This window comes from Equus asinus, chromosome 19 (genome assembly GCF_041296235.1).
Source record: "Equus asinus isolate D_3611 breed Donkey chromosome 19, EquAss-T2T_v2, whole genome shotgun sequence".
Lineage (NCBI taxonomy): Eukaryota > Metazoa > Chordata > Mammalia > Perissodactyla > Equidae > Equus > Equus asinus.
Genome location: NC_091808.1, coordinates 3972057 through 3986732, shown reverse-complemented (window position 1 = coordinate 3986732; position 14676 = coordinate 3972057). Strand labels below are relative to the sequence as shown.

General features: G+C 49.9%; 1 protein-coding gene across 2 annotated transcripts in view; it reads left to right on the top strand.

Annotated features, from left to right (window-relative positions):
- The window catches only part of UBE2F (ubiquitin conjugating enzyme E2 F (putative)), a 55864-nt gene extending 41638 nt beyond the window's left edge, over positions 1 to 14226 (top strand). For both annotated transcript variants that reach the window (XM_044751304.2, XM_044751305.2), the window contains 5 exons: positions 1325 to 1395; positions 5471 to 5528; positions 8297 to 8329; positions 9712 to 9774; positions 13968 to 14226. In XM_044751304.2, coding sequence (XP_044607239.1) covers positions 1325 to 1395; positions 5471 to 5528; positions 8297 to 8329; positions 9712 to 9774; positions 13968 to 14018 — 276 coding nt within the window. In that variant the 3' untranslated portion in view covers positions 14019 to 14226. The remainder of the gene's footprint in view (positions 1 to 1324; positions 1396 to 5470; positions 5529 to 8296; positions 8330 to 9711; positions 9775 to 13967) is intronic.
- The last annotated feature ends 450 nt before the right edge of the window (positions 14227 to 14676 follow it).

Here is a 14676-nt window from a genome sequence, read left to right as displayed (position 1 = left end):
AATCAGTTAGAAAATTTAGGAGGGTGCTGAAAAAGTGTGTTTGTTTTATACAAATAAAAAGATGAAACTATTTGATTACTAGAAAAAGTACGGGAGAGTATTTGGGTGGTGAAGTATTTTCTAGGTTGGTATCAAAGACAAAAATTCGATTACAAACATTTAACAAAGCCTTCTCACCTCACATAACATCATAAATGCAAATTAATACCAAATGATAAACTGGGAAAATGTTTCCCCCCTGTGACAAAGGGTTGACACATTAATGTCTATGAGATGACATGTCTGGTGAGATTCTGTGAGGTGACACTTATGCTCCTCAAAGCAAGGAGCCCTCACCATGGAACTAGGACTGGGGAGGGGCCCTCCCTGGCTACAGGGCACTTGGCACTGTATGCTATGCGTAGCCCGGCCTCTGACCAGCAGTTCCTCTTCCTGGGCTTCAGCCCAGGGAAATACCTCACACGGAAGTGAGCAAAGACAGGACCGTTGATTTAGCACGGTTTATAGTGGAAGTGGGGAGCAGCCTGAACGTCCAGTAATAGGGAACTGACTCATTAAATGCTAGTATTTGTACCATGGGATGTGAGAAAGCCTAAAGGTGTCTGAAATGGTGACAGAATAAATGTGAACAAATATATAGGCTATTTCCCCATTTCTATTAAGAAAAATGAATGTCTGTGCACGCATATCTGTGTGTGACCTAGAAAAGAGGCTCAAAAAATGTACATCAGGTGGTAATAGAGATTATTTCTGGGTGGAGTTACATATATATGTATCACCCTATTCCCACATACTCATTTTCATTCTTTCTCCCTCCTTTAAGTATAAAGTGGACTAAGACTTGCATCTAGGACAGTGTAAATGACAATAGCATCTTCAGAAACGTTCACAAAGGGAACTGGCCACTACTTCGAGGAGCGGTGACTTTGAGCCACAGTTCGGCAACTTAGTACCGAGGAGCCTGTGGGCTCCCGGTTGGAATTGGGGCCTCGAGGCACGGAACTCCTCCCTGGATTGCACTGAGGGCTCCTCCTCCACAGCCCCGGCTCAGGGAGGGTCAGAGGTGGTGGAGGCCCTGGGGCTTGCTGCCCGGTTCTGTTAGGCGCACGGGCAGGTTCTACGGTGAGGCTAGCGCTTGTGGATGAGGTGTGAAAACACACTCCTGCGTGGTCACGTGAGCTAGTGTCCAAGGTTGAACGCTGCTGGTGAGTCAGACTGGATGCTGAGCAAGCAGTGAAATAAGGGACTAGGTGGGCTATGTGGTAAGTGTTTGACTGCAGTCGTGACTGGGAGAGCCTCTGATCACTTCCTGTTTGTGTTGCAGCCTCCCAAAGTGAAATGCTTGACCAGGATCTGGCACCCCAACATCACAGAGACAGGCGAAATATGTCTAAGGTAAGTTTCTCTTCCTTCCTGCCTTCTCCATTTGTGAGCACTGTGTGTGAGCGTGCGGCTTGCTAACATGCTATCTGCGCTGGGAGGAGATTTTGAGGCTGGGCCAAGATTGGGGAGGTTTAGGAAACCATCCTGGGGCTTTGGGCTACACTCCAGTATCTGGAGTGGTCTCCAGCCCTCCCGCCCCAGCCCCTAGTCCCACATCCTCCTGCGCCCTCTGGTGGCCAAGGCTCCTGCTAGTCTCTGCAGCCTGCCGCCTGCCCAGGATGCTCCCTCTGGGGCCCTGACCCTTCTCCCCTCCTATTTTAGTGAGAGGCTGCATTCCCTAAGAGGGAAAAATAGGATTAATGAAATCCAGAAAAGAAACTGTAGATGTGACAGGCTTAGGAAGAACTAGGCACTTGTATTTAAGATGCCCTCCTTGTCAAATCATCTTGATGTGCATAACAGCACTTTTGGAGCAGGATAGCTTTCCCAGAGCATCATGTCAGTTGTGTGTCCCCACCCTTCCAAGGGCAGATGATCAGGAATCAGCAATTTCCCGCTTAAGGTTGCTGGTTACTAATGTAGGGAGTTGGAGATGGTTTTTGTTTGTTTGTTTTCTAAGTAAACTTAGCATTTGGGCTTTGATTTTCTGCATCTGTCACTTTCTCTAGGAAGGCAGTGACGTTAATTGCAGGTGCCAGACCACCTGGACCTGAAGCCTGCCCCCACTGGGCACTGTGCGACTTGCGGGAGTTGTTACCCATTATATGCCTCATACTGAGCCACGATCTGGAGAGTAGACATTAAGTGTTTCCTTGGCACGATGTTTCACTTTCTTACTACGATCTAAGTGAGTTCTCCCGCTCAGCCGCTCTGTGTTCCGTCACGCCCCCTCTCCTCTTAGTGCGCCCCAGTCACCCTTGAAGGGAGATGGACCAGCTGGGAGTGCTCCTAGCTGCTGGGATGTCAGCATCCCTTTTCCTTTCTTCAAAGTGCAATTAGTACCCATTTTATTTTTTTAATATGGTGCCCCCTTTTTCATATCAACCTCATTTTTTATTGATAGTTAAAAATACATTTTATGAGTGTATACCTTTTTTAAAGGCATCTTCCCTTTTAAGTATCTGTCTTCAAGTACTGAAGCTTTAAAACTCTGCGATCTTCAGTTGCAGCTTATAAATGGTGTCTGGTCCAACTTTCTTCCCTCAGGTTTTCACCTGTGCTTGCTCACCGGGCGTTCACCACACACCAGTTCCCTGTCACGTCCTCTTCCTCCATCAAAATTAGGTCCAGGGCGAGAATTTCTATAGTCACTTTTGCTATCTTCTGAGAAATCAGACTATTAGCAAAGTATGACAGGAATTTAGCACATGGTAGCCTGCTATGAAAGCCAGAAACCTTAAAGGAAAATCTTTGATGATTTAGCCACACTAAAATTAAAAATATCAAAACACAAAATTGGAAGAGAAAAGATCATCTGGATTACATCCTTTGTATGTAAACAGTTCTTACCAGTCAATATGAAAAAGACAAACACATCCACTGGAAAAATGAACATCAACTACAAGCAGGTGATTCATAGAAGGAGAAATACAAGTGGGCGCTAAGCGTCTGAGGGATGCTCACTCTCAGTGGGAACCAGAAAAAGGCACATGGAAGCAACAAGACGGTGCTCACACTTCTCAGACTGGCAGATAGAAGAGCAAACAGTCGGCGACATGCGAGTGTGGTTGTGAGAGCTGGCTCTCCCATCCCTGGAGGTGCCTGCACCTGTGCACCTGTCACTGGTCCTTCAGCTGTGAGGTCTACATTTAACTTATATTTACCCCTGGACTTATCAGCTGCCCTTCTAGGGATTTACTTGAGGGAAGTGACGTTCCAGACTTAGGGAGAAAGACCACCTCGTTTGTGAAAACTAGACAGTGTCCAGCAGTGGCTAATGCACGGCTGACTCATGGCGTCTCCTGAATACACAGAAGGATGAGCCTGGCCAGCTGCTCCTGGTCTGCAGGGACCACTAGGCAGCCTCTACCTGGATTCCTCACTCAGCAGCGCTGACTGGTGCCTGGTGCACTGTGGGGCCTTGTCTGGTACACAGAGACACTTACCTCTGGTGAGATTAGTCCCACTGCCACCTGGGGCCTTCACCCTGCTCTTGGCTCAGGGTCAGAAGTACCAAGGCCAGGAGCCCGGTGGTTACACTTCAGACTTTTTCTCCTGGAGTGTAGTCCCTGGGGCATCCTCTGTCCCCTTGCCTAGTACCCTCTCTGATGGCTGCACAGCTCTGTCACCTGAGCTCCCATGGGACTGCCGTCTGCTGAGGCTGGGCTAGAGTCTCTGTGGTGACTGTGCTCCCCTCCGTGGTGTCACCTTGCCCAGACGTGTGGCTCCAGACATGGGCACAGCCTGCCCAGTGGCACTTGCTCCCCTGTTACTTGCTGTTGCCCTTCGTGGGCACACCTGGCTTCCAGGTACGAATCCCTCCTGCCCTGGCCATGCTGTTGACAGGGATGCTCAGAGGATACTGACTGGTCAGCCAGTGGCCTGCCTGCCAGCCTGCCAGCCTTCCATCAGCTAATGCTGGTTGAGCCCAGACCCAGTGGGGAGCAGTTTGTATTCTCTGCTTTATGGGGCCTGCAGCTGGTGGGGAGACAGGCATTCAATAAGTAGACAAACAAGTGTATAGCTAAAGATTGCAATGAGGTCTATAAAAGAAAAAGATAAGCTAGATCAGAAGTAATCCTTTCCCCTGTGGTAGTAAAGAAATCCCTCATTGGATCATATAAACCACTAGGATTTGGCACATTGTTCCCAAAAAATTATTCAAAAATTGTAGAGGTTTTGTCTCCATCAGTGATATGGGGGAAAGATGTCCACCCGGTTAGATGGGAGTAGGGTACATGATTTGAGTTTCTTTTTTTCTTTTTCCTTTTTAAGCTGTAGTGGTCACTTTAGGTTGGTTTTGTTTGTTCTAACTAATCTTCATAGACAATTAAGATGATACATTGACTTGAATTCTGCATATTTATATTTTCTCCTGATCTTAATTGATTTATGTGAATTTAAACATGCTCTGATTCAAAAAATTTCTTCACAGTAACACTCATGACCTGGAAAGCCTGATATTGACATGTTAGCTTAAGAACTGTTATATACAGATCAGAGCAACAGCATGATATAATTCAACAATGCCAAACTAATTTTTTCACCAAAAGGAAACTTGGCAACAAACTATAATCTTTCAAAGTATGGGATAATCACTTATGTGCAAGTATGTAATGTGCACTTACAGCTGATACAACAGTGATGAAAGTAACTCTCAGGTCCAGTTAAGAAATAGGACCTCACAGGACCTCTGAGGCCCCTGGGCACCTTTCCTGAACATGGTCCTCCCACCCACAGGTGAGCACCATCCAGAACTTTGTATTTATCTGCCTTTATCCTTAAGTTTTCTCTGTTGAGCTTTTTTAAATAAAATAGCTATTACAATGTCATGTGCCAGAAGCTCACATTGGCGAGCTGCCAGGGTTTGGAGGACCCACTGTTGACCAGCGTGTGCCCTTGGGCATGTTGCTGCTCTGTGCCTTGGTTCCTCCTCTGTAAGACAGAGAGATGGGGGCACCTCCCTCTCACATTGTCGAGGCATTAATGAGTTTAGGATCATGCTGACACACATGTAGGAAGCTCTAAGTGGCACTTGTTCCTGTTGTCATTGTTGTCACCATCATTTTCTCAACATTAAATCAAGAGATGCTCTTTGTGTGCTCTGTTTGAAGCATGCTTTTCCCTGCTTAAAACTTCCTGTGCATCCAGGATTAAAGACCTGTGTGTACAATTAAAAAAAATAACCCCAGAGATCTGACTTGAGTGTGCGTACAACCCTGGAGGTTGAGAAGGCTTTCTGCAGCAAGGTAGGAAGCTGCGAAGCCACGGAGGAAAGCGGGGTCGCGTGAGCAGTGGATCACCCGAAGAGCAGACGCCTGCTGAGAGAACCTGGCGGTGCGGCGTGCGTGCGTGGGTGGCGCACCTGCGCTCTTGTGACCGGAGGCTGCTCTTCACTGACCGCTGTGCCTTTCTGTGTCTGTTTCAGTTTACTGAGAGAACATTCGATTGACGGCACCGGCTGGGCTCCCACGAGGACATTAAAGGTAGAGAGCAATGCCTTTGACCACAGCCCTCCCCTGGAATAACCAGCCTCCTGTAAGAACAGTGATGTCCTCACCGTCCCGTCCACACAGCTGGCTGGGCACACCCTGTTCCCTCCTCTCCCCGCTGCCCGCCTGGGGCTGCTAGGCCGTTTCCCTGGTCAGCTCCTCTGCCCTTAGTCCTCTTCGAGGCCTTGGGGTAGGGGCAGGTCATCTACTGCCCCGTCTGCCCTTTACCACTTGGGCTTCAGGTAATTTACAGTTTCTACTTCCCCCCAGTCTTTTATAGTCATCTCACCCTTAAAAGAGAGGAGAGTTTCCAGGAATGGGTAGAGAGGGAGGAAGAGAAAGGGTAGATGTGACTTTTCTCTGTCCGTTCTGAGTTATACAGGACAAGAAGGGGTGGCAGGACAGCAGCCAGGTATGTCCTGAGGGGAGAACCCCTCTACTAGGAGTGGGGATATGTGGAAGGGGAGCCACAGGGACTCAATAAATGCCCCAGTTGCTTCTACAACATGGGCCTGAGTTGGTTTCAGGGGTGTACGTCACAAGTGCCCACATGAGGCTGCCAGCCGTGGCTTCACCTCAAGGCTTTTCTGCAGAGGTGTCCATGGGACACCTGTGGTTTCTTCATGTGGCCTGGTCTTTTTATCAGAAGTAGTCAGAACTGTTGGCTAGTGTTCATTTAGTAGTAAACAGCTACTGACTTTGCCTTCATTTTTTGACTGAGTAATGAAACAGTTCCACGCGATTGTAGCCTTTGCCCTATCCTGTGGCAGATCAATACTGCCCAGGAGAGTGCTCACCCGGTACTGGGTTCAGGGCCACTGTGTTCCCAGCCTGCACTTCAGCCCGGGTCTCAGCACAAATGCGTGGTCATCTGGCCGAGGCCCATCTTCCCTGGTGACCGTGTCCTCCTCCTCTCAGGCTGACAGTCTTACCAGAGCAAGCCCTTCAGTTGTTTGTGAAGCTCAGAGAACTGCCTGCACATTGCTCGGGCTATCTTTCTCTCTCTTCCTCTCTCCCTCTCTCTCAAGAGTAAAATTTTTTCACACACATCAGCTTTGGCTCAGTCATGTGTAGATTATAAAGGTTGTCCTAATTAAAACCACTTGTAAGTCTAAGTCAGTGCCTAGTGAGCAAGAAGCAATGGCTGGTAATGGAGAGGCTGCATTGGATGCTGTCCCTCAGGTCACAGGGGTGAGCCTGAGCAAGACTGGACATGTGTGCCAGGCTCTCTCTCCCGATAATCTTTCACAGATTAACTCCCTAGGCCCTGCCTTTTAAAATGACTTCTACAGAAAACTAACCTCATCCGTTACCCATTGACTTAGGGTTCATCTCTTAGCGTCTCTCCTCATTCCTGTTCCCTAGCTCTTGGGGTAGACAGGAGGCACATTGCAGCACCCCTACTCTTAGAGGACCCTGAGACCCAGAGAGACGTGCAGGTGACTGCACCAGGCCGGGGCCAGGTCTAGTTCTGCACGTGTCCACACCTCGTGGAGACAGCTGCAAACTGTGTTGTGGTGTGTTCATCGCTCTTTGTGGCCAGAAAGGACTGTTGGGTGTTGGGTGTCACCAACTAGGCACTTCGGGGGAGGAAGACAGGGAAGGAGTTTGGGGCCCTGTCCCAGAATCAGGGGACACTGCAGACTTGATGCAATCATGACCATGGCTCCTCACGAGGTGTGGTCTCTGCCTCTGTGGGCAGCCTGGCCTGTCCTCCTCTCGCCACGCCCTGGACATGTCCTGCCCCTTGGAACTTAGCTTCTGTACAGGCAGTCTGTCTACCTGGAGGGTGTCCTTCCTGCCATGCCTCCACCTGGCAGGCCCCCCCCAACCCCCCCGTGAAGCTTCCTCTCTGGGTGGGTCCTCTGTGGGAACACTTCTGTGGAGTTCTGCTGGCACGCCCGTCTTTCTGACCCTTCCAGTAGACCAAGAGCTTGAGTTCACTCCCAGCTCTGGCCTCAGGCCCAGCTCACGCCAAAAGGACACGGATGGATGGATGGATGGATGAAGGGGTGCATGTGACTGGAGAGGGACAGATGGATGGATGGGAGAAAGCAGAGAGGGGCCACTAAAATTGCCAACTAGCAGAGAGTATTGTATGAGAATGAGTTCAGGCCTAAAAACGACAAGGCTCTTGAGGTGACAAAGAGGAAGGCTGAGAAGGATTTGTGATGGAGTCACAGATCACAAATCCACAGAGAACAGTGCTGGTCTCAGTTGTATCATAATGAAAGTTTCTGATCTTTGAATGTTAGAAAATGTTAGTCTCCCTTGATTTTTGGAGTAACTAGAACAAAATTATTAAGAAGACTGAGTGGGACAGTGAGTAATTAGCTTATCTATGATCCCCAAGGGGCCATAGAGGCAAAAACGACAGCTTGTGTTTCACAGAGGACTTTGCGCAAGTCTGAACGGTATTCAGTAGTGACAGGTGACGGCTGCTGTAGGGGGAGGCCCTCCTGTACCGCGCCGCCCGGGGGCTCAGTCACGCATGGGGTTGCGCTCGTGGGGCCCTGGGCTCCCCGCGAGGGCAGTTTATGTTTCCTGGGATTTTGTGTTCACCACCTGTGACTGCTCGTCTCTGAACTTCCCAGGGTTTGTGGTTATATTGAAGAGTTGTTTTAATTTTCTGTCTTGGGAAAAACAGTGTGTGCTACAGATGAATTTTGATACGGCACAATATGTGTTTCGAGGTCCTGAATCTAAAAGACTTAAGGGCACAGGAGCCTGCCACTTATTTTCTTCTTTCTTTCTCGTTTCAGGATGTTGTGTGGGGATTAAACTCTTTGTTTACGGTAAGTATATTGACCAAAACCCAAGTTGTTCTTGCTTCCCGACTGCTGGTTTTAAACAGCACATAAAGGATAACAGGGAGATTAAAAACAGCACCATGTGCGCACTGACCCCCTCTTTTCTCTGGCACTTGTGAGAGTCAGAAGAACAGTGAGGTGGGAACGGAGAGGGCTTTGAGTGCGCATGGGGAGGTGGTCGGGGAGGAGCAGAGCATCCCCACTCCTGCCCTGCTGGGGTGGTCACCCGCATCCTGGGAGCGTGGGGCCGGTGCCACTGCTGTAGTCCTTCACGTGGGGCAGCCGTTCCTCTGGGAGCGTCTGGCCCAGCCCCGTGCCGTGCCCGCTCCCACCAGCAGCCCAGCAGGCAGCCTCTTCGCTCCCAGGTGAGCTGCTTTGGGTGAAGGAGTCTGTGGTGATCTGGCCTGAGGCTTTTCACAAACCCCGAGCCTTAGAGTTGTTCTCTTCTCAGTGACGAGCTGCCGAAGGTTGCCGTCCTCAGAAAACAGCACATTGCAGGCAGGGTTGGAGGGCAGGAGAGGCGTGGGGAGAAGTAAAAAGTGCCCAGCTGAAGCTGGCATTTGGATTTTTTACATAATATTTGTTCCTTCAAGTTTTTACTTTTTGACCATAAAAGAACTTTAAAGGAAATAAGCTTCAGGGATCTATCTCTGACAAAAAAGCTATGCTGCTTTTGGTAAAAACCTAAGGTCCCTCCATGAAAAGGAGCCTATCCTGGGCAGCCCATAGGACGGCGGGCTGTTGGAGGGGCAGCTTCCCGGCCCCAGCAGATGCACAGGTAGGAGGGGTGTGGTGCTCCCACCTGAGGCCCAAGGACACTGGCCTGGTGGCACGGCCCTGCGTTCAGTCGGGTTCCAGACGTCATACCTGCTGGGCTCTGAGTTTGATGTTTATGACTGTGAGTTAGAAGAGAAAGAGAAAATCCAGCTACAGTCAGAATAGACACCATAGACTTATTAGAAAGTCATTCATCACAAAATAAAGGAGGGAAATGAATTTTTAAGGAAAAAAGAATGGGATTTCTATTTGGAAATATTCATAATGAGTGGTTTTTCACTCTCCAGTTATCAAAAATAGCATTAGAAATTAATGTGATTGCTATTTCTTCCATTTTCACCAAACTTTGGACAATTATATGTAAGCTGACTTCTTTCAGTCAACCATTAATCACCATTTTGAAAAAGCTACTCACATGTTCAGTACTCTTATATCAAAAGAACTTTAGTTCTTAATGGAATTTCTCAACTCTCTAGGTCATTTTAGCATTCACTGATAAAATTTCTGTTGTCTGGTTCCGTAAATGAAGACTTGTAACAACAGAAAACAGATTATTTCTTTTGTTTACTTTGAGTTTCTCTCTTTTTAAGGACCTTTTGAATTTTGATGATCCACTGAATATTGAAGCTGCAGAACATCATTTACGGGACAAGGTAAGCTAGTAACAGGAATGTTCCAGGTGGATGTGTTTGGTAAAAAGATAATTATTGTCTTTTGATAAGATAAGTATGAAACTGAGAATGTGGGGCCCAGGACTGGGGTGTAAAGCAATTTATAAACAGTGTGTTATAACACATGCGAGTGGTCTCAGGAAAGTGTTTGACCCAAGGTCAGTCAGGAGGGGTTTTATTGGATGTGATTTCCTAGTAGAATTCACTATGAATTCAGGCAACTGTTACTGCACCTTATTAACAATCCAGGAAGACAGAAGGGAGAATGAATAGTTGTCACACCCTCCAGCGCCCTCCTGGCCCCCAGCTGGCTACATCACCTTTCGATGGGCTTGTAGGCAGGCATGCCTGTTTGCTTTTGTCCCCAAATAATGGGATGATATTTATGACCTCCTAACAATTCTCCTTTATTTTTAACTTTTTCCCTTTAAATTAATGCATAAACTATCACTCAGTCATTTTAGGAGCTGTTTAATAGTCCATAAAGTGGCTCTACCCTACCTTTTTTTTTTTTTTAAAGATTTTATTTTTTTCCTTTTTCTCCCCAAAGCCCCCCGGTACATAGTTGTGTATTCTTCGTTGTGGGTTCTTCTAGTTGTGGCATGTGGGACGCTGCCTCAGCGTGGTCCGACGAGCAGTGCTATGTCCGCGCCCAGGATTCGAACTAACGAAACACTGGGCCGCCTGCAGCGGAGCGCGCGAACTTAACCACTCGACCACGGGGCTAGCCCCTACCCTACCTTTTTCAACCATTCTCTTATTGGTGGGCACTCAGGGTTTCCGCACGGGGTTTTTATCTGACTACAAACAGTAATACAATAAATGTTCCCTGTACACACATCTGTACAACGTGCATAGAAAGGCATCGGATCTGGAGCAGGAGGCTGGGAGATGGCTTGTGTGCCTGGACAAGGCTGATAGAGGTTGTTCAGCCTCGCCTGGGGCCAAGCTAGGTAGCTAGTTAGGCCCAAGCAGGCGCCACTACCGTGCTGACTTGGTTTAGTCAGAAAACCTCGTGTTTCATTTTCTGAACCAGATTCCCTGCGAATCCTCACCAACCCCAGCAGTCAGCCACCAACAGTGTTGGATTGGCTGACATTGCTCTGAACATATCAAGTTTTAAAAGCCATCAGTTTCATTCTAAATACTGTACTGAACGTTTGGAGCAAGTGCGTCTGTTTCTGTAAGACCTGCTGTGCCCCAGGTGTGCAGGGTGTTTTAAATGTGCGTGACAGAGGAACAGGGGTGCTGCCTCAGCAGGACCCCAAGGAGTGGGCAGGAGTGCCACTGCCGGAGACCTGAGAGCCACGGCAGCCAGCCCGTGTCCTCTGTCACAGGCCCCGCAGGGCACAGGAAGTCGTGAGCGGGACTGGAGGGTCAGTAGGTGCTTTTGGTCAGGCAGAGGAGGCTGGCTGTGAGCCCAGCGCCCTGCTGGGGAGGTCAGGAGACAGTAGAGGCCGTGGGGAGAAGTGCCTGTGGCGTGAGACGGCCCTGGGCGGCCCCTCGGCCTGTTCTCAGGGCTCACTGCCTGCAGCAGCCAGCCCTCCGCACCGCCTCTGGGCTCCCTGGCTGCGGGTGCTGCGCTGGATTGCGCAGGACCTTGGTTTGTCCACTGCGCTGACATGCCCTGCAGGCATGCCCCGGGGCCCCCACCTTTTCAGGGGGCTCTGTTCATGTCGTAACTCCATCTGTCACAGTCGCGGACAAGGACACCCCCACTCAACACTGTGACTGTTGGCCGCCCTTGTGGACTAAGCTTGTCGGGGAAGGAAAGCAATGACAATGGGGAACACGCCTCCAGAGCCAGCTGGAGAAAGAGGTTACAAGTCGTCTTTTTCTTGGAAGGTTGCTTCCTACTCTGTATGAAATAAGGGGAAGACTTGCAGTTTATAAACTTATAGCCCCAGTAAGATGGGCCTGAAGTCCTCCGTACAGCGACAGCCCCACGTGAATTCTAGGATGAGTCCTGAGTAGTTACTGCACTCTCTGCTGCTTTGTGTGTTCGTTATTCATCCCAAGTTTGGCCGGTGGCCACTCAAGTGCCGTGTGAGGTGCCCACTGCTCAGGATAGATGAGTGGACAGATGGTCCCTGTCCCTGTGGAGTGGACATGCGACTGGGAGGAGGCGGAGCACTGATGAGCAAACATCACATGGGAGGGGGTCTGGGGGTCAGGGCGTGCGTGGGTGAGGGGCGATGGGTGTTACTATTTTATGTCGGGTACTCAGGGCCTTTAGGATGTGAACCAAGTGGGGAAGCGTATTCCAGAGAGTAATGGCAGCCAATGCAAAGGTCCTGAGGCGGGAGTGTGCTGGGGTATTCAAAGAAGAGTACAGAGGCCAGCCTCACTAGAGCAGGCAGCAGGACAGCAGGGACATGATAGTAGCAGCAACCCTGAGGGCCCTCGCAGGTGCCAGGCACTGTCCCAGGCACTTCCCTGAGGGCATTTCTTCCCCTAACAACTCCACGAGGCAGGGACTCTTGTTATCCCTGATTTGTTGCTGAGGAAGCAGAGACACCAAGAAGGTGAGAGGCTCACCAGGAAGGGGTGGAGCCAAAGATTTGAACCCAGGCATTCTGGCTTCAGAGTTCAGGGTCTTCACTCTGGTCCTGCTCTGCGAGCCCCCAGGCAGAGTGAAAGGTGGGAGGCAGCAGAGGTCCGAGCATGAAGGGCCTTCTGGAGGCCATGGACTCTGGGCCTTGTCCTGGGTGAGGTGATGAGAGCAAAGGGAGTTAGACTAAGAAGCAGAGGCACCTTTGGTCTGAGGGCAGGATGGGGGTGGGGGTGTCTGCGGGGTCTTCACATCCTGTGAGCCTTGGCTGTGGCTCCTTAGGACTGATGGTGTTGTGGGCTTCAGGGTACCGTGGAAATGGCCTTGGGAGAGTTTTTGCTAGAGGCAAGTCAGGGCATCTGTGCAGCCTGTCTTTGCTGCAGGCTGCGTGGGAGCCTCTGAACGCAGTCCTGTCAACAAGTGCAGGCACTGGCAGTCAGGACCACCTAGTGTGCGATTGTAGCTCTCCACTGTCTCACCTGAGACCATGAGTAAGTCACTGAACCATTTCCAGAACTTGAAAACTAGGGACCCACCCTGACCTTGAAAGGGTCACTGTGCTAATTAAGTGTGGCAGAAGAGCAGGCCAGCTCAGTGCTCCACTGCCTTCTAAGTGTGTCCCCTGGAATAGACGCAGCTCCAGGCAGCAGCTTGCCACAAGAGGGTGCACGTCAGCACCCACCAAGAGCTGTGCTGTGCTCCCTGAATAGTGGGGGTCACATGGCCTTGCGCCTGTCACTTGATGGGACGGAAGCAGAGTGACCTCACAGGACATCAGTGACCTGGCAGCTGTGTTGTAGGAGTAAGAGGGTCAAGAGGCCGCCTGTTAGATCACACAGTGTCCTGCCACTAAATGTGGGCATTCTGAGGTGGGTGGGGTCCCCTTGCCCAGTCCTGCAAGGCCAGAGAATTTTGCTTCTAACTTTGAGAGAGAACAGACGTGGCTGCTGGCTCAGATCTGAGGTGGCTTTCCCTCCCGCCCATCCTGGCCTGGGAGATCCCCAGATCCAGACCTGAGAGTCAGTCCAGGCTCCCAGAAGGCCTCTGCTCAATGCGCAAGGAGGGAGCTCTACTCTGAGCCCACCCCTCCTCTCGGGCAGGTAGTCAGCCTGATGGTGGGCTGCACTTGGGCCATGAAGAGTGGGCACATTTTAAATAGGCAGCAAGGCAGCAGAGAAGTCATTCTGGGAAGACAGATGTGGACACAAGGGTCTTTCTGAGAGCAGCAGCCATAGCTCATACCCATTTGTGGTCAAGAGTCCTGGCTTGACTCATCGTGACCTTGACCACACTCGTGCGCCTCACTCTCCCCATCTGCAAAATGAAGGGTCTTTGATCCCTTACTCTTAGAGCTTCTGTGTTTGTGTCCCCACCCCAGCACCCCGGCACAGTGCCTCGCACACAGTGGGCACGCAGAGTGGTGGGAAACAGCGTGCAGCTCCGTAGGTCTCTGATGACCCTGCCGCCTTGGTGACTGGAGGGTGGAGGCCAAGCCCTACACATGCTCTCGAGAGCTCCAGCAGGTCCTCAGCTCAGGTGGGTCTGACGTGCTCCTGAACTTTCGCTTCCCCTCACTAACTTGCTCCCCCTCTTCTCCCTTCTCTCCTGATCCCTCGCTCCACAGGAGGACTTCCGGAATAAAGTTGAAGACTACATTAAGCGTTACGCCAGATGATAGGAGGAGAAGACCGCAGGGCCGTGGACTGTGTGTTCTAAGTCTGTCTCAGCTTAAACCAAGAGGGAGCCCTCCTCCCCAGTCCTCACGCTCCCTCTCAGTCCCACTGGGTCGTCCAAGTCCTGTGACATGTTGTCCTGAGGAAGAACCTCTTCACGACCGCCCATTGTAGACGGAGAGATCCACATAAATACAGCAAGAAAATGTGTTTGGGGTTCTAAAGAGTTGTCTGCTTACCTTAACATGTTTACTTTTTGAAACTGTACTGTATAGGCTATTGATGAGAAGTTGTAATGAACTCAGAGTTGAGGCTAGAGCTTGCTTCTTCCCTTGTCCCAAACAAGATCACTTCCCTGCACAAGTGATGCTAATGATGTGCTCAGTGTAGCTCGCAGATTGGCGGCAAGAAACCCGCTACAAACTGTGATTGGATGCAAATTCTCTTAGCTCCTCCACGAATGGTGGCCCTGCCTAGGTGTCGTGAAGCTTCCCAGAATGCATAGAGTCATTCACTGTAGATCTCTTACTGAAATGCGTATTTTATTTAATGTAAGTATATTTTGGAACAGATTTGTAATTTGTACAATTTAATGCTTTAATTTTTTTCTATTCTCATTTAGTTTGTATTTTCATTGTATAGAGCAGACAGAAAGATGTT